The following is a 20,990-nucleotide window of genomic DNA, read 5'->3' on the forward strand; positions in this document are numbered from 1 at the left end:
CAAAGAAGATACAATGGAATAAAGAAAATTTGTTCAGCAAGTGGTGCTGGGGAAACTGGGAAACTACATGCAAAAAAAAATGAAACTAGATCACTGCCTCACTCCAGTCACAAAAATTAACTCAAAGTGGATTAAAGACCTAAACAGAAGAACAGAAATCATATAATACCTGGAAACAAAGATGGGTCAAATACTACAGGACATACGCTTCAGCGACATCTTTAAAGACAGAGCACCCAACGCCACAATAGTGAAGGCAAGGATAATAGATGGGACTACATCAAGTTAAAGAGCTTCTGTACAGCAAAGAGACATTACAAAAAAACAAACAGCCCACTAATTGGGAAAACATTTTCTCACACAAAAGTAGTGATAAAGGACTGTTTGAAGGCTTGTAAAAATACTTACCTCATTGTTTACAGGGACTTGTCTTATTTTTACATTCAAATAGATATTTAATATGGAACCCTATATTATAGACAAGTTAGAAAATAAGTAAAATAGCTTCCAATTTGGAACAGAAGACCTGTAATTCCATCTCAAAGATAATGCCAATATATATTTTAGCTTTTTCCTTCTATGCATTTTTTATACTTAAAATCCTAGTGTATATGCTATTTGCTATGTTCCCTTAGTGCACTGTACCATTAACAGTTTCCATGTTGCTGCATAAGCTTCATAATTGCATTGTAATAACTAAATTAATTTCATCAAGTGTATATATTGTAACTATATTACCTTTTCATATATTGTTCAGCATTTTAGTTATTCTTAAAATACATAAAACAGTTTTCAGACAGGGCATTTTTAAAGAAGCTTTGCTTTATTGCACATTTCCTTGATTCTATGAGAGCAAATAAGATCCATCTCTCAATGAGTCAGCACTTTCTCTTCAAGCCCACAACAGCATATGCAGTAAACTTCAGTCTGTACAGGAATGAAAAGGAAATGAAAACATCAATTTCTTAATCGTTCAGTCCATGTCTTAATATCTGTATGGTTATAAATGGAAAGACTTTTTTAAAAGCTTGTGTTTTAAGTATTTATTAACATGGCATTGCAGTTATTTTCTAATTATTATTTGTGCTTGGTTATTTCTAGGAAAGTTTCTATTCAAGTCAAATACAACAAAATGCAGAATTCTTTATCAGTACCATCAAAAGATCAAGGTAAGATAAGCCATGATGAGGAAGATAGTTATGTGCATGTTATAAATTGTTTCATTTCATATATTTAATATCAATGTCCTCAAGGTAACTCATTATCTACAACTAAGAATAGACATCATAATTATATATGAAAGCTGATTGCTTGTTAAATTGGGCATTTATGAGTGCTAGTAAGGCTGTAAGGAAGTCTCTCCTTTACTGAGAGCTTCTGGAAGGCAGGACCATCTTAATCCACGTAAAACTCACTCAGCCCAGCATATTATCTGGCACTAATATATGGCTAATGGAATTACGGAGTATTGATTTTAGGGAATCGAATGACACGCGCTTTAGTAAAACGAATACAGATAAATATTAATATTCATTCACACACCACACATATGTAGAAAAGGGTATTTGTTCACATATTTCTTTCTCATGTTTCTTCCCACACTCATTTTAAAAGAAACATTAGAAAAATTATTTCCTGCTGTATGATTTATAAAAAAGAAAATCGTAATTTTTTAATAGGAGCTGCTCCTGGAGCTTTCAGAAGAGCAGTTTATAGGTAGAGAGAAATAAAAAATAATTGAATTTTCCTCTATAAGCGAAGAACTGAAATCTTTAAGAGGAATTCAGTTCTTTTTCTTGCCTAACATATACTCTTCTACAAAGAGATTTGATGTGTTTGTGAGAAAACTGATGTATTTAATGATTCAAATTCAGGCTGGCATAGTGGAAGGTATAATTTTTAGTAATTGGAGGGAATTTGCTATACCAAACCTTTAATTGAAGCAAGGAGTCTTTGCTTTCTACCAAACAAATAGTTCTAACTGTTAAGTGGATTGAATCTGAAATTGAAACTCAAATTTACACTGAGTTTTACAAACTTTAGTCATGTCACTTGAGTTTAGTTTTCTCATCTTTAAAACAGAAAATAAAAATAGTAATCCTACCCTCTGGTTTATATGGAAATTAAAGAAGGTAATCACCCAGCATATTTCTGTTGCATTGTCAGTAAAGTCATGACATAGATGTGCAGTAGTCACATATAAGGGTATTGTGACTATTGCTCTTAATGGTTGCCATTATTATGGTGGTTTTGTCTGTAGAGGCTGGTACAATAAATAAGCATGGTTGTGCCTCCTATTTTGTTTGCCTTAGAAGGTGAAGTGTGAGCCAAGAGTACCCAGGGAAAGTAAACATAGACTAGATCCCTGGACTTGTTTCTCATTCAGACATTTGGCCAAAGGAAGAATAAAACCCCTTGAGCTTCCCATAAGATCCAACTTTGAACTCTCAGGCAAGAAAGAAGATGGGAATGAGAGAATAGAAAGTAAGCTCTAACAGAAAATAGAAAGTGTGAGCATTTCCTATGAGCATTTTCTGGTATGTATCCTTCAGAAAACTTGTGTGCTGGCAGTTAGCTGATTAAGGATTTGAAGATTCATTTCCTAGTTGATATCACCTTCATCTTAGCAGTTAAGGAGAAGCATGACTTAGGAAGAGTCAAATGTCAGGAAAGCTTAGCTTGTTTCCCAGATCTAGCTCCAATCAGCTGTGGAATTGTTACAGGGGAGGGAGAGAGGGGCACCTCGAAGCCCCCAAACCTGCCTGCTCTAAATAGATTCTGCCATCTGCCACATCAAGAGAAGACATAAGAGCTTTAATGAAAAGGAACTTTCATACAATAAGTATACAATATAGAAAAGACAAAGAATATAATTTCTAAATCAGACACCTGAAGTTATCCATCCCCTCGTGGATAAAAGTCTACCCAAAAGGGATTGGCCCAAAGCAAGGCCTGAAAGTCTGTCACAAGACTGAAGCACCTTCTGGCCAGGACCCATAGAAAAGGGTTGGAAATGGCCAGACAAGTCTGGGAGGAAAAGAGTAAAATCAAAATCAATCTAAATGCTGCCATAGTCAACCTCTCCACAGGTCTCTCACCCACATCTCAGCCAGTCCAGGGCCAAAAAAACAAGCACGGTTTCTTCACATGTCTCTCTCTGCTTCACATGTCTCTCTCTCTGCTCCCTGTGGCTTCCTCAAGTCTACTTTTGGCTTTCCATCCTGCTTCCTTCTTCAAATTCCTTCTCTTCTTTGCTCAGCTCCACCCTCCTTCTGGGTGGGGCAGAGAATCTGGAACTTGCCCTTCTCCTGGGGACCACCCTGTTATTTTGCTCCTAAGTGTTGGTTTCCTCAGTAAAGTAAGGATTACTACACATTTTTTTTTTCAACTCTAAAAAATATGGATCTTTGTGAGTAACTAAGCAATGAGTTGATAATGGGTTGTGAAACATGTCGCCACTACATCTCTGACCTCCTTTGCTTCTCGTCAAGGTTTATTTTGTTTTGTTTTTATGGTCACCTCAATAGGCTGTTGCATAAGCTTGGTTAACTGCATTCACTTGGCCAGAAAATAAAATTCCTTCAAGTGTAAATAGAGAATGAATAGTTTAGTAAATTATTTCCAGGAAATAAAGATGCTTAAGCCCCCAAACTTGGAATTTTATAAAGAAAGAGAAAATAGCTAAAGGAGCTCAATTCATCAATTGCTCTCAGTATAATAGTCATGGTAACCTACAACTTTATGTCCTTTGGTTATTTAATCCTCACAGTAAGTTAGATCATCTTTATTTTGAAGGTTAAGAGATGTTAGCTGCTTTATCAAGATCATCAACCACTTAAATAACTAAGTCAGGATTGGATTCCACATCTATCAAAATACAAAACTCACTATTTATCCCTTGTGTCAAATTGTAAACTTATAAAGAATATTTTGAATCTATTTTCATATTAGCTCCCTTTTCTTTGCTCAGATATATAATTCTTAATTACACATACGAATGTTTAATGCTATTTTAAAACAAAGTGAGCCAAAATTAGAGTTTGTGTAATGGTAATTTTTATCAGTAAGGAAAACAGTATAGTATATGCATGAAGCCTAAAAATTGCCACATTATTTATTATCCATTTATGTGTTCAAATGCTTTGCATGTGTCTTGGATTACTAACATTTTATCAGCAAAAAAAAAAAAAACTGCATTTATTATTATTCTGTTTATATTTCTGTCATCAAATATAATCATTTATGAGAGTTTGCTGGGTACATGCCATTTGTTAATTCAGTGCTGAGTGATCTATTTAATAAGCCATTGATCTTTTGAATTTCAGACTTGTAAATACACACATATTTTATATATTTATGCATGGAATTCAGGTAGAACAGCACCAACAGAGTTTTGAGACTAGAAAAATCCACTGCATGTCATACTATATTGTAATAAAATCTCATATGGTGACTAAAGATTCATGACCACCAAGGTAATCTTACAGGAATTATGTCAGGTGCTATGAAAGAGCTTTTTAGGAAATACAAAGCTGTATTAGAATTCTAATAGCAAATTTGTTTGTATGTAACTAGCTACCATGTTACTATGTGACATGGTAAATTTATTACTAGAAGTGAGTATGATTTACTTTAGTTGGTTAAGCCAAAAGTTTTGAGGATTGTCAGGAAACACAACAGAAGATAACAATTCAAGAGTACAGCACACATGTGTGACAGTCAAGCAAATACATTTCAGATGTCAATAGATGTGGGTTTATAGCTAGGAAACAACTAAAGGAAAGTGATTAGGACTTTGAGTGCTGCTATTTAAATGTTTTCTAATTTGATAAAGAGATTTAACATTGTGATGTCACTAATTATAACTTATACCAAAATAAAAGTTTTCCAGTATAATTTAGTGTTATTATTATTCCTTTCTATGTGAAAATATTACTTATAACTTCTAGAAATTGCTTATTTGGCTTATTTTTTTTGCAATCCCTTATTAGGAATAAGGGATTTTTGGTTTTCCCATAATTATCTTTTTTTATTGTTTGATATTGTTTGATTATAAACTAAAAAGTATAAGGGTGGTGGAAAAGAGCAACTTGTAGCAAGCAAACTTTTTGAAAAATAAATGTATAAAAGCAACAGAAAACAGTTGTAACTTTCACTTTAAATTTGTTGAAAGAAAGACAAACCACCACAGGATTGAAAATGCAAATAAATTTGCTTACTTGCCAGATAAGGAAGCACAAAAGTAAGCAACTTTACCAAATGGTTTTGTGACAGGAACAATTTATGTTTTATGTGCTACAAGGAAGCTATGCCAATTAAGGATTGAAGTTTGCACCACTGAGAGGACGATGAATTTTAAATCCCCACATGTCCTGCTGTTCATTGGTCAGAAAAGATTCTTGATTTAAGGCCAGAGGATCTATTTACTGGAGTCACTCAAAAATCTTAATCATTTGCCAGTTTTGCCATTCAGTTTACTATTTCCTAAGCAAGTTGGCTACAAGTATAAATTTCTTATGCAGGTTCTTCTAACACGTTTTTTCAATTCTGTCATAACATTTAAACTTAGTTTAAACTTGCTTTAAACTTAGTTTTCAAAGTGTGTGAATTTGTTTTTATTCAATGAGAGTATTAAGAAGTAGGGATGGGAAGAGAGCAGATGCTTTGAGACAAAAACACAGTGAGTGTTAATGACCTCTTCTGAATCACTGCAGTTAGCTAATATGCACTATACAACTCCTTACTAACTTTTAAAACCTGTATATTATTTAATTGCAAAGCCATAACCATTACTGTTTATCATGAGTTCAAATTTAGATCTGTATCAAAAACAAAACGAAAAGGAAACCCTAATTTTCAGATTCAACAAGATACTTTTAAAATAATTATGGCATAGCCTAAAAATATATCCTGTGTCTTAAAGACATGGAAATGTATGCTTACATTGGGCAGCCATACACATTTTGTTATTAGTTAATATAAAATTTTAGAACTTAAGTAAAGAACACTTGGGATAGCTACTTAATGTTCTTTTTTTCTTTTAAGTTAAGTAAAATGATCTTATTTATTTTAGAATCATCATCAGTTGGGTTCTTTAGAGAGTCATTGATGACCTTTCTGTCTTTGGCACACTTTAAAAACTCCCTGGCATGTAGTGTGTCCTCAAATACATATTAAAATTTGTTTAAAATGCTTTAATCTCTAAAATGTTTTTCAAAATTATATTACTTAGATGCTATGAAAAAAATTTAATCTTTGTTTTTTTTTTTTTTTTAAAGATTTATTTATTTATTCATACAGAACTGGGGTACAGGCCAGAAGCTCAGGGGCAGTGAGAGGCTTCACCAGAGACAGAGTGGGGAGCAGAACAGGCAGATCGACGAAGTACACTGCTGAGGGGAGCAGCGGGCGGGTCAGGAGAGGTCTGCCACGCCATGTGGTCACCTCCGGGGCAGGCGGGAATTGAACTGGTGCAGAAGTGGTTTCAGCTTCTTAGTGCAGTGCTTTAACCCGCTGCGCCACCAGGGAGGGCCTAATCTTTGTTTTTTAATGAAACACCAAGCTGGAGTTCTAAGGCCTATGTGTTCATTTAACAAATATTTATTGCCTTTGGACACTCAGGAGCAAAGGGGAGAAAATAAAAAATAACCTCTACTCTCTTACAGCTCAGTTTCAAGTAATAAAACTGGGCTTCATATCCAAGCAAGAATTTACTTTTTATGAGGATTTAACCTAAAAAAATGGTTTATTATCTTAATTATCTTATGTACATTTTCACTAATTCCAACAAGATATTAAAGCTACATCTTTAACTCCATTCCTCTTTTGTCTTTCCTCCTCCCACTTATTCTAGCCTCTTCCTTCTACTTCCTTCCCTCTTCTTTCAGTATGGTGAAGGACCACTTAGCTAAGAGTGGACACTTGAGCTCTGGTTATTTAACCTCCTTTTTAGGCTCTGTAATCTTGACCAAGTCAGTGGACCTCAATTCCTTCATCTGCCAAATGGAGGTAATAATTTTAATCTGGAAATAGTTAGAAACAGTTGTCATTTGCAATAGTTACGGTTCACCATGAACACCAAATTAGCAAATACTGAACTATTGCTACTAAGAGAAATTCAGTCAGGTTCCTCTGAGCCTCTGATCACTATAGACTATATGGAAACTTGTTTTATATGTGTTCCCAGTTTAAAATTCAATATATATTGTTGATTCCTTAACACCGAAATCATAGATATTGCACTATAATTTATGCCTGAACAAAATGTCTGATACACATAGTTTTCCCATTTCCCATGGCCTTCTTACATTACAAACCTTTGACAGCTTGCCAACAAAATCATCAACAAAAATGAGAAAAATAACAAAAATATGACACTAAATAGACCACAGAAAGGTTTGTTTGTGGTATAGGAGTCAAAACAAGAAGGCACAGCATCTACTTGCTGCTGAGAACAAGTACAGCAGGCAACCCAATTTGTTCGCCTGTTTATTTTGAAGACAACACAGACATGCCACCACTTTCTGCAAGCGCGTTGTAAATAAAAAAAAAAGTTTAGCAAGCACAAAGATTTTCAAGTATTGAATCTGATTAATGAGGACACTCTATGCATAAATACACCTTGTAGATTCATTTAAAGATCAGTATAAACTTCAGGATAATTTGCCCAATAAAAGTTATTGTGGTTGTCAGTCAGATACAATGACTATGCAAAGTTGATATAAATGTCAAGTTAATAAAGTAATAAATATAATATTTGAAAGTAACCACAAGTTCTTAGATTAGTACAGCTACAAAAACAACTACTAATATTGAATTTTTTGGCTCTTCAGCCCTCACATGTAACACACAGTGGCAAGGATGCTTTGATGCTTTGCATTTTGTGGTTAGCATGGCTTTGTGACCTCATTATTGGGGGAGAAACATTCCCTACATATTACCAAAATATTATGTTTCCAAATATGTGACATTCATATGGAAACATTTTGGTCTTAACTAGTGGTATAAATGCTGTTTTTGGACTTTTGGTACCATTTTATGTTGCAGACCAAGTACAAATTGACATTTTCAAGCTGGTTTTAGTTAACTCCTTAATGTAGGAAATTGGAACTTTCCAATGTAATAACATCTGCAAAATACTGCTATGGATTGTGAGTATGTAAGCTGTTGACAGAAATACAAATGGAAAACATATACATACCTATGGTAATTTCCTTATAAAACAAAATGGAAATGACCTGGGTGGTCCAATACCTATCTGGTGGGCCTTATACTTGAAATTATTTTGCTTTTTTGAATAAAATAATAGAATTTAGAATATTCTTTGGCAAACTAATCTGAGTACTTTTGTTGTTTGAGGTGGCCATAATTTCACTGCTTAAAGTCAGGCTACTTTCTAGTTAGATAAACGACTTGGGCATGTATCAATGTCAGTATAGCCATTTGGCAGCAGAGTCTCTCAGAAATTCCAATTAACCATGTAAATATATTTCATAGCATCACATCTCACTTTGTCAGAACCCCTGCTGCCTTTATATCATTAACATAAATACAGGTGCAAATAGCATTTATGTACTTTGATAGAAAGCAGTTGGAGACATTTCACTGTGGGACACAACACTTTCAGATTGTGTACATCTGTTCAAATAATGTATCCAGCCCTAGTGACATGAACACAAGGATAGAAACATCTGCCCCTGAGACCATTTGCCATATAGCAGATGCTTGCATCTTTATTTATGCAGATGGTTGGTATGATGAGTTGAGCAGGGATAAAAGTAGGAAAGTTTGATGGGTCTTTAAGATATTATACAAGCCAAAAATACAGGCTGGATATTCTGTGTTGTCTAATACTAATAGTAATAAAAATTCATAAATATAGTAGTACTTTTCACAGAGGTAACACATTGTTCTCTCTTTTGTTGGCATCAAAAACATAAAAATTCCAATCTCCAACTGATATTTTAAAAAGCCATTTAGGCCTTTTTACTTAGATAAAAATGAATTTGAATGCATTTTGTCAGAAATTCTAAAGCTGTTAAAAGATTATATACCGTACTCTCCCTGGTGACGCAGCAAGTTAAAGCACAGCACTAGAAGCTAAAACCACTTCAGCATGAGTTTGATCCACGCCCCACTGGTGACCCACATGGCGCGGCAGACCTCTGCTGACCCACCTGCTGCTCCCCTCAGCAGTGTACTTCGTAAGTCGACCTGTTCTGCTCCCCACTCTGCCTCTGGTAAATCCACTCACCGCCCCTGCATTTCTGGCCTGTACCCTAGTTCTGTATGCACAAATAAATTAAATCTTAAAAAAAAAATTAAGTACTCTAAAGAACCCTTGTTTATATAATTTATACCTCTTAGTATTTATCATATCTGAGATTACAAACTGAAACATATATGAATTCATTTTAAAATAATAAGCTCATTGTTACTGTTATATGGCACAAAGGAAAAGACAGCAGGGCTAACAAAAAGCAGGTTCAGTTGCACTGTTGCTGACTTAGCAGGTTCTCATCCAAAGGCTGAGCTATGTTTGTAGGAAGTCAGGGGCTTATATACACTCTCAGTTCCAGGTGGGTTTGCATTCGCAGCTGTACATGTTTGGTCGTGACATACCAGGAACTGAGCAAAAGGCCATTACTAAGATTCCCCCTGACCGTAGGCTGCTTACCTCAGGTTGTCATGCTTCATTAACATAATAATATAATTGTGGTATAATTCTGGTATTATAATTAACATAATAATAATAAGCTATATTTTCCAAAACTAAAAAATTAGTGAGAAAACTGACACTTTTTTTGCAAGCATATTTAAAATTTGGCGTTATTAAATTTGATTGGTGTCTCATAGCTGATCTTACATTCAATCTGTTGTGGTATCTTTATGTTGAAGTATTTCACGATGATCTGTCTTCACAGTAGCTGAAAGGGGGGGGGATAATTTAATAGCCTTTATAAATTCTTATGTATATTTTCTTTTATACTATACCAAAAAGCATCAGATGACTTGAGACAAGTCAGGTAACTTCTTACATCTTTATCTGTAGTGTACTTCTTGTATTCTGTTAAATGTTTTGTTTCTTATCCATTGATGTAACACCATACATATTGATTTTTTTATCAATAATATATGTTTATTCACTTAGTTATACATATCTTCTATATATCAATACATCATTTATAAAATACTTTAAAAATCATATTTGTCACTGTAACTTCCAGTCATGTCTAAAAATCATTAAGTATCAGTAAGGTTCAAACTCTGGGTGATAGATTCAAAATTTCCAAAATTCTAATTGCCACCTGAAAGAATGATTTTTATCATTGGTAACAGATGATGTCAGTTATCTTTTGTTGTTTGTACTTTTTCTTTTCTTTTTTTTTTGTAGTGACAAGCTTCATTCATTCACTTTTGAGAAAATATCAGCCAAATACCCAGGTGTGAATATGTTCTTTCAACATGCCTGTTAGGTGTTCTTTCAAGTAAAAATGGTGTTCCTTGAAAATAAATAAGCAGCTAGTGCAGTTTTCAACTCAAACAATGCAGAAGTGTTCTCTTCAAGGCAACCATCATACTTTAGTGTGCAGTATACGTACTCTGTGAGTGTGAACCACTTTATCACACAATTTTAAAAAGACACATAAGGATCAGAGTTTAATGACACTAAAATTTTGTCCTGCTTTTTTTTTTTTTTTTTTACTATACTGAGAGTGTGTTGGAAGAACCATATTCAAACCTGTGCTCTATTATTTGCAAGGAAATGTCTTGTTTCCCTGAGGAACTCCCTTAACTCCCCCCAGAAAGGAAAAAGCCCACATCCACCTTATATACCACACCAGTAATGTTTTACCAAGTTTACTAAAGGGGCAGAATTTGTCACTTGGGGAACTTAGAAGTTTTTTCAGCATTGTCAGACATTTTCATTCAATACTAATGTTCTTCAGTGACCTCATTGTGAATTCACTTTAAAATAATAAAATAATAGCTCATTATTAACATAACATATTTTTTTATTAATTTTTTTAAATTATTACAAAAGTTTATTTTTACATCATTTGCACATTTTTTTTTCCCATCTCGATTGTAATCCCCACAGGTTTCCCATCACCAAATCACCCGTGTGCCACCACCATAGTCCCATGCATTTTCCTCCCTTCCCCCCCCCCCATTTTTTATCCCATTCCCCACTCCACCCCCACAACATGTCTCTGGTATATGGTTGTTCATTATTTTTGTTATTTTCTCGCCTGGTCCATTATACTCCTGCTATGAGTGAAACCATCCGGTATTTTTCTTTCTCTTTCTGGCTTATCTCACTAAGCATGATCTTTTCCAGCTCCATCCAAGTTGCTGCAAAAGATATGTGTTTCTCTTTTTTGGTTGCTGAGTAATATTTCATTGTATATATGTATCACATCTTTTTTATCCAGTCATCTACTTTTGGGCATTTGGGCTGCTTCCATGTTTCTCCAATTGTAAATAAAGCAGCAATAAACATGGGGGTACAAGTATCTTTTTCAATCAGTGTTTTTGTGTCTTTTGGAAACATAACATATTTTAATGTAATTGCCTATATTTTCCAAAACTGAAGACTAGTGAGAAAATTGACGTTAACTTTATAGAACATTAGCACTAGTGTGAAATGATGTCTTATTGTGGTTTTGATTTGCTTTCTATGATGATAAGTAATATTTAAATATTTTTTCTTGTGCTTGTTGACCCTCTGTATGTCTTATTCAGAGAAGTGTCTGTTTGGCTCTTCTGCCTATTTTTTTATTAGGTAATTTGTTTTTATTGTTGTTGAGTTATTCAAGTTCTTTGTATATCTTGGATCTCATCCCCTTGTTAAGATGTATGGTGTGCAAATATTTTCTCTCATACAAGTTATATTTCTGTTTAATGATAGTTTCTTTCACTGTGCAGAAGCGTTATAGTTACAATATAGTCCCATTTGTTTATATTCTCTTGTTCCTCTTGTTGGAGACAGATCCACAAAGCCAATGTCATGAACTGTTTTTCCCATGTTTTCTCTCTATATATTATGGTTCCAGGTCTTAAATCCAAGTCTTTTATCCATTTTGAGATGATTTTGGTGTGTGGTGTGAGGAGGTAGTCCAGTTTCATTCTTTTACACATGGCATTCTAGTTTTTTCAACACCATTTAGTGAAGAGACTTTCCTTGTTCCACTATATATTGTTGCTCCTTTTTTGTGGATTAGTTATCTACAAATGTGTGGCTTTATTTCTTTTCTCTAAGTTCTATTTCATCCATCTGTCTGTTTTTGTTCCAGTACCATGCTGGTTTAATTATTATGGCTTTGCATTATAGTTTGAAACCTGGAAATGTGATACCACCATTCTTTCCCTTTCTAGTCAGGAGACCATAGACTATTTGAAGTCTTTTGTGACTCCATAATTTCAGTAATATTTGAATAATACCATCGAATGGTTTTTTTGGATTACGATGAATTATAATCTACTTTGGATAGAATGACTATTTAGATAATGTTAATTCTTCCTGTCCAGGAATGGAAAATATCTTTCCATTTCTTTATGTTTTCTATTTCAACAATCAACAGTGTTTCATAGTTTTCCTTGTATAGGTTCTTCGCCTCCTTTAGAGGTTAGATTTTTCTGTGGTATTTAAACTTTTGGGGGGGTCATATTGTAAATGGGATAGCTTTCTTAATTTCTTCTTATGCTAGCTCATTGTTTGCATTTAAAAAAAGCAACTGATTTTTCTGTGTTGACTTTGTATCCTCCCTCTTTGCTGAACTTTTTTAAAGTTTTTCTCTTAAGTCTTTGGGACTCCCTATGTGTATTATCATATTATCTGCAAATAATTATAGCTTTGTTTCCCAATTTGGGTCCAAAGTGTTTCCAAATTTGGTCCAAATTGGTTCCTTTACCTTTTTCCTGCCCAATTTTCTCTAGCTGGGACTTTTAATTTTATGCAGACAATGATAAGCATGGGCATCTTTGTCTTATACCAGATCTCAGTAAAAAGTCTTTCATTTTTTCACCATTGAAAATTATTCTAGCTGTGGATTTGTTATATATGGCTTTTATTATTTTGCGTAAATTCTATTCATCCCCAGATTTTCAAGGATTTCATCATAAGTGGACCCTGAATGTTAACAAATGCTTTCTCAGTAACTATTGAAATGATCCTATGGCTTTTATTAGTCTTTTGTATTTATGTGGTGAATTACATTTATTTTCAGATGTTGAACCATCCTTGCATTTCTACTAAGACGTTTTATACACTCTTGGATTCAGGTTGCTAAGATTGCTAGGGATTTTTGCATCTGTTTTCATTATGGAAATTGGTCTATAATTTTCTTTCCTTGTGTGGTCTTTGCTTGGTTTTGGTGTATTTGTAATGTTGGCCTAATAAAGTGTGTTTGGAAGTATTCCTTCTTTTTCAATTTTTTGAAAGGTTTGAGCAGGATAGGTATTATTTATCTTTGAAGTTTGGTAGAACTTGTTTGTGGTACTTTGGTTTTTTGGGAGAGTTTTGATAACTGCTTCAATGTCCTTGATTGTGATTGTTTTGTTCAGGTTTCCTATTTCTTCCCTAGTCAGTCTTAGATGATTATACAATTCTAAAAATCTGTCCATTTCACCTAGGTTGTTGACCTTGTTTGCATATAAATGTTCATAGCAATCTTTTACTGTCCTCTGGATTTCTGCAGTGTCTGTTGTAACTTCTCCTCCTTCATTTTTTATCCTATTTATTTGAGATTTATTTGCTCTTTTTCTTAGTGAACCTAGCTAAAATCTGTCCCCTCTTTTCACTTTTTCAAGGAACAAAGTTTGGGTCTCATTGATCTTTTAGACGATCATTTTTATTTCTATTTTATTATTGCCTTATTTCTACTAACTTTTGGATTTTGTTGTTGTTATTGTTCAATTTCTAGTTCTTTGAGATCTCAGAGAGACAAGATTGTTTATTTGGGATCTTTCTTGTTAATTGTTGTGAACCTATATTGCTGTATACTTCCTACTACTTTTGCTATATTCTATATGTTCTGGAAAGTTCTGTCCTCACCATTTGTCTCAGGGTATTTCCTTATTTCTTCTTTAATTTTTCATTAACCCAGTGATCTATTAGTACTATGTTGTTTACCTTCCATGTATTAGAGTATTTACTTATTTCCTTGTTGTAATTGATTTCTTGATCTATTTGGTCAAGAAGATATTTTGTATGATTTCTCTTAAAAAAAAAAAAAAAGGTTATTTATGCACAGAAGAACTGGGATGTAGGCCACAAGGATGAGGGGTGAGAGGATTCACCAGCGGTAGAGTGGGGAGCACAACAGGCCCATCTATTGGAATACACTGCTGAGGGGAGCAGTGGGCAAGACAAGAGAGGTCAGCTGCACTGTGTAGGTTAGCTCCCTGGCCAGTAATTGAACCCATGCTGCAGTGGCTGCTGACAACAGCTTCATAGTGCTGACACTTAAACTTCTTGCACCACCAGGGAGGCCCTACTTTGTAGGATTTCAATCTTCAAGAACTGTTGATACTTGTGACCCAGTATGTGGTCAGTCCTGAAGAATGGTCTATGAACTCTTGTTTTTGGCTTTTCTTGGGTGCATTGCCCTATAAATGTTTACTGAGCCCATGTTGTCTAGTTCTTTGTTTTAGGCCAATTTTGTCCCTATTTATTTTCTGTCTCATTGATCTGTCCATTGGTATGAGTAAGGTGTTGAAGTCTCCAACCACATGTATATTTTCCTAATTTCTGCTTCCATATTTAATAGTTATTATCTGATGTATTTTGGTACTCTTTTGTTTGGTGAGTATATACTGATGAGTGCTATATCTTCCTGTTGTATTGTTACTTTAATTATTATATAATTTCTATCCCTGTCTCTTGTTACCTTTTTAAGATAGAAGTTTATTTTATTGGACACTTCCTTTGGGTGCCATTTGCTTATAGAATTGTTTCCTATCCCTATATCTTCAGTTTATCTTTATTGTGAAATGTAGATTATTTTCTGGAGGCAGTAGAAGATTGGAATCTGTTTCCTAATATCACTAGATAGTCTGTGTGTACATTTAGATTGTTGATTAATATATTAATGTCTGCTTCTGCCATTAGTTTTGTGCTTCTGTTTAATTGTTTGGTCGATTCTTCTCTTTGATTTAAATATTAAAGCTCCTTTTAATAATTTTTGGAAGGAGTGGGAATTAGTGGTTGAAAAATACCTAAGGTTCATTCCTCCCTCATATCTGAAGGAAAACTTTGCAGGTTAGAGTATTCTTGGTTGGCAGTTTTATCATGGAGTAATTTGAATATGTCAGTCCATTCTCCTCTTGAGCATAGTGTTTTTCATAGAAGTCTGATGTTAGCCTAACTGGGGTTTTTTTATAAGTTATCTGCTTGCCCAACTCTTTACTTTCATTATCTTCTCTTTGTTTTAAACTCTTATAAGTTTTACTACCATGGGGTTGGGGTTAAGTCTCAGTGCTATCATGCTATGACTGCTGCAGTCTAAATTTGATCCCAGCTAAGGGACTAGCCCACATATGGTGCAACAGACCTCTCTTGTCTCTCATCTTACTCCCCTTAGCAATGTATTTCAGTAGATCAGTCTGTTCTGTTCCCCACTCTCTGTCTCTGGTGAATCTTCTGGCCTACTATGCATAACAAATAAAAACAAATCTATGCATAAACAAATAAAAATAAATCTTTTTTTAAAAGTCTTATTATTTTATTTATTTATTTTTTTTTTACCACGGACCATTCCTGTTGGCACAGCAGATTAAAGCGCAGCACTGCAGGCTGGCAGCAGCCACTTCAGTGAGAGCTTGATCCCAGGATGAGAGGTGATCCACATGGCTCAGCAGACCTCTCCTGTCTCACCTGTTGCTCCTCTCAGCAGTGTACTTCATTGATCTGCCTGTTCTGCTCTCCATTCTGTCTTTGGTGAATCATCTTACAGCAACCTCCCCACCCCCCGGACTTTTGGCCTGTTACTCCAGTTCTGTATGCATAAACAAATAAATATATTTTTAAAAATTTTACCACCATATGTCTTGCTATAGGTCTCCTTTTGTTTAAGTGTACTGATACTCATTTTGCTTCCTATATTTATGTGTTTGACTCCGTTTTCAATTTGGGGGAGTTTTCTTCCACTATGTTTTTAAATATTTTTATAGTTCTTTCTCTTCTCTTTCTGGAATACCTATGGTCCTAATAATTCTTTTCTCATGGTATCAGATAATTCTCTGTTTCTTCATTATTCTTTCCTTTATATCTCTTGTCTCTCTCTTTTCCTAGTTTAATTCTTTCTCCTTTTGTATCTTCAGGATCACTGATTCATTCTTCCATTTGGTTTACGCTACTTTCTTGGCTTTCTCCAGCATTTTTCATCTCTTCCATGGATCTTTCTGCATACTGAAATTCCATTATTTTCTTATTTAAAGTTTCAATTTTGATTTGTTGTTCATTGATTGTGTTTTGTGTTTCTCATAGCAGTTCTTTGCTTTTTCTGAGTTTTCTTGCATATCTCTGAGCTGTTTTTAATGAGTTTTCTTTGTATTATTCCATTTCTTTGATTTTCTTGATTATGGCAATTTTGAATTTTGTATTAGAATGTACTAAAAGCTGTCTTTGTGATTGAGTTCTAGGGATTTTTTTTTTTTTTTCCCGTGTGTGTAGTTCCTCTGAATACTTGTTTGGCTGCTTGAAAATTCCCTTCTCCCATTTGTTTTCTTTTATTCTGCTCAGCTGTAGTTGGGGCTTCTGTTGTGTGTGGATCCTTTCCTGATACTGTTTGGAGCATTTACCAGGTGGTGAGCACATCTGCTAGTGTTTTATGAGTTGATACGAGGGCTACCCTTGAAATGCTTCTGGATTTTGTTTGGTGATCAGGATGCCTGGGAGGGTACTGGGTCTGAGGGCATGTCACTGGGACCTCATCCCACCCAAAAGCTGTCATTCTAGTGTGCTGGTTAGCTGGGACAGTGTTTGGTTAAGGGGTGTTACTGGGATCTCAACCCATCCTGAAGCAGCAGCTAAGGGCCTCCCAATTTTAATTTGTTCCATGCCATGAGATATTTGTGTGGTTTACTTAAAAACTCTTTTACAGGAGATGTTCCTGTGCTCACCAGTCCTGTTGAAAAACACCTGAATCAGAAAATGTTAGAATCTCCTGGAAAGACATTCTGCACAGGTACTTGTTCTGGGTGATGGGATGTCAAATGTAGTGATTTGCTGCTTTTTTTTTTAAAGATTTATTTGTGCATACATGCATACAGAATTGGGGTACAGGTCAGAGGCTCAGGGGCAGAGAGAGGCTTCACCAGAGACAAAGTGGGGAGCAGAACAGGCAGATCGACAAAGTACACTGCTGAGGGGAGCAGCGGGGGGAGGCAGGAGAGGTCTGCCACGCTATGTGGATCTCCTCCGGGGCAGGCAGGGATCGAACTCATGCGGAAGTGGCTTTAGCTTCTCAGTGTTGTGGTTTAACCCGCTGCGCCTCCAGGGAGGGCCGTGATTTGCTGCTTTTACCTTGATGACATTCAGCTATCAATATCTTCTAAATTTCATCTGTGTGACTCAGTAGGATAATACCAGGTGTAGTAATATTAACAACAGAGAGGATGATGGTATAATGATGTTATTTAAAGCATTTTATAAGTTTTCATTTGTCTTGCTTTGTGTTCCTAAAAGCTCATTACCTCTTAGTCAAATTTTTATGCCACTCAAGTTATTTTTAGAGTTGGATAAGGATACAGACTTGATTATTTTATGATAATGAATAAAATTTTGTTCAAGTTATAAAGTTTTTGTCAAAAAGATAACTTTTATCTTTATAAATGTATTAAAAATAAAATTATTTCATATGGATTTCAGCCATTTATCAGAAGTATTTGAAAGCAAAAACAATTCCTCCCAGATATAAGGTCTCATAAAAGTGAGCTTAATTAACATGAAGGGGTTATGCATTGAAATAGTGAATTATTAAAAAGTATTTTAAATGTAAAAGCTTTTTTTTTTTTAAAGATTTATTTGTGCATAGAGAACTGGGGTACAGGCCAGAGGCTCAGGGGTGGTGAGAAGCTTCACCAGAGACAGAGTGGGGATTAGAACAGGCAGATCTACGAAGTACACTGCTGAGGGGAGCAGCAGGCGGGTGAGGAGAGGTCTGCTACCCCATGTGGTCACCTCCAGGGCAGGTGGCAGGTGGGAATCGAACTCATGCAGAAGTGGCTTTAGCTTCTCAATGCTGTGCTTTAACCCACTGCGCCACCTGGGAGAGCCTGTAAAAGCTTTTTAAATTATCTTTGTATTGAGGGCACTAGTTATATGGTCTGAAAATAATAATGTGCAAAAAATTCAACTGAGTAAACTTTAAAAGCTTATTGATTTTATTCGGTGAATTGGTCAGTATTCCATCTAAGTAGAGAAGAGCTCCAAGGAGCTGTACAAAAGGAAATAAATTTATAGTGAGAAGGGAGAGGGAACACAGAAGTTTTACTGGCAAAGAGTGGATTATAATAAGGTCACTTTCTTTTAGGGATGACAGGGTCTATCAGATAGATTACCTGATTGGTATTTCCTGATTAAATTGGAGTTTGTGTTTGGCATAGACCAAAACTGTGATTAAGTTAAATCTCTTTTTGGTGGCATAAGAATTAGTATAAGTCATTCCACTTGGGGCCTATTGTCCTTTTTTTATTTTGTTTTGTTTTGTTTTGTTTTGTTTTGACTGACTGGCTCTTCTGGGGAAAAAAATATAAGTATAGTCCACTTTGTGAAGGCAATATATTCTTAAAAACATATGGATTTCTCTTCTGCTTTTTATTGTTGTTGTTTTGTTTATTTGGAAGTATGCGGATGTTTTCCAGTAATTGGTAGATAATAATAAGTTTATTGGTCTCTGCCACTAAGCATCCTACATTGCTTAGGCTGAAATCTAGCAATTTTTCCTTTTTTGTCTCCATTACCATCCCTTGTACCCTGTGATCCTTACTCCCTCCTGCCTACCTCTTAACTTCAGAAGCCTAACTTTAATTATTAATGTCATTTTTAAGTAGTTTGCTTTGTCAGATCCTCTACTGTATAAATGTCCAATATTTTTATTTGCCATACTTTCTTTACTATAAATAATACCTTCAGTTTCCTCCCTTTTTGCTTTAAATGGAAACATTTCATCTTTACATATGGCTGAATAATACTCCATTGTGTGGGTGTAGGCACATCTTCTTAATCTAATTCTACATCAGTGTGCACTTAGGTTATTTTCATGTCCTGGTTATGGTAAGTAATGCTGCAGTAAACAATGAAGAATATATAATTTTTTTGAGTAGATGATGCCACATTCTTTGGATATATATACAAGAGTAGATTTGCTGGGTTATAGGCTATTCTATTTTTTGTTTTCTAAGATAAATCCAAATTGTGTTCCAAAATTGCTGTATCAATGTATATTCTCACCAACAGTGGGGTTTCTCTTTCTCCCCATCATCTCCAGTACTTGCTGCGGATCTTTTTAATATGTGCTAATGTCATGGATATAAGATAATATCGCGTGATTTGACCTGCATCTCCCTTATGAACAGATACAATGAAACGTTTTCCCACATATCTTCTAGCTTTCTACATATTCTATTCAGATCTGCTCTCCAGTCACTAATTGCAGTTTGTTTTACTATCATTGAATATGTTTTTATACACTGAATATTAATCCCTTATTGGTTATGTAATTTTCTCTTATTCCATAGTATGTCTTTTTAATTTACTTGTATTTCCTTTCCCTGTATAAAAGCTTCCTAACCTAAAGCAGTCTCAGTTGTTTGGGCTTTTATTTCCCTTGCCTTAGGCATCAGGTCTCCAAAAACATCTTTATTGTTGATGTTATGAAACAAATTGCCAGAGGGTTTTTTTTTTTGTATATTTTATTGATGCAGATCTTATATCTAACTCTTTAATCCACTTTGAATTTATTTTTGTGCATAGAATTAAAAAATGATCCAACTTCACTGTTTTACGTAAGAATATCCAGTTTTCCCAGAACCATTTTTGCTTTTGTGTGGCCATGGCTTCTTTTAGCATGATTTAACTATTGCTATATACATGGATTTACTTCTGGGCTTTCAGTTCTGATCCATTGATCCTTGTGTCTAATGCATGAGTATGCTATCTTAATTACTATTGCTTTATAATAGTGTAGTTTAAAATCAGGTAATGTGACACCTCCACTTCTCTCCTTTTTTCTCAGGATTACTTTCACTCTTAGAGGCCTTTTATAGTTACATATATATTTTAATATTTTTTTGTTCAATTCCTTTGCAGAATGCTCTTGGCATCTGTCACATCTATATTTGTTGTTTTTTTGCTGTATAATAATCCTGTAGCACTTTTTTCATGTGCTGCATGGTATTGACAATTTCTTTTAGTTTTGCTTTTCTGTGAAGCTCCTTACCCTTCTGTCTGTAATATTAATCTTAGATATTAAAGGAATCTAGGCTGAAAATTGTTTTCTTTGAATACCTTAAATACCACTTGCTATTCCTTCTTACCTGTAAGGTTTCTACTGAAAACTCCACAATCTAATTGATATTCCTTTATACATTACTCTTTTCTCTTGCTGTTATTAGTATTCTATCCTTGTCGCTGGCTTTCAACAGATTTATTATAGTGTGACTTGAAGTGTGTTTGGTATTATTTTGTTTGGAACTCTTTTGGCCTCTTGGATTAGGACACCTGGATGGTTTTCAAAACAGATCAATTTTCAACAGTTATCTTTGAATAAAATTTTGTATGCCTTTCTCTTTTTCTTCTCCTTCTGGGGCCTCCATGCTGTATATGTTATTTCTCTTTTGGTTATCTCAAAGGGCTTTTACATCCTTTTTTCTCTCTGTTCTACTTATATGTTTTCTGACAGTGTACATTTTTTTAAAGATTTATTTATTTATTCATACAGAACTGGGGTACAGGCCAGAGATGCGGAGGGTGAGAGGATTCACCA

General features: G+C 34.8%; 1 protein-coding gene across 2 annotated transcripts in view; it reads left to right on the plus strand.

Moving 5' to 3' along the window:
• ZNF438 (zinc finger protein 438) overlaps positions 1-20,990 on the plus strand; it is a 145,915-nt gene that overhangs the window by 108,273 nt on the left and 16,652 nt on the right. For both annotated transcript variants that reach the window (XM_012731427.1, XM_012731428.1), the window contains 2 exons: positions 1,102-1,169; positions 17,106-17,189. In XM_012731427.1, coding sequence (XP_012586881.1) covers positions 1,133-1,169; positions 17,106-17,189 — 121 coding nt within the window. In that variant the 5' untranslated portion in view covers positions 1,102-1,132. The remainder of the gene's footprint in view (positions 1-1,101; positions 1,170-17,105; positions 17,190-20,990) is intronic.

The sequence above is a fragment of the Condylura cristata genome, unplaced genomic scaffold, assembly GCF_000260355.1.
Source record: "Condylura cristata isolate star-nosed mole 26May11 unplaced genomic scaffold, ConCri1.0 scaffold00030, whole genome shotgun sequence".
Classification (NCBI taxonomy): Eukaryota; Metazoa; Chordata; class Mammalia; order Eulipotyphla; family Talpidae; genus Condylura; species Condylura cristata.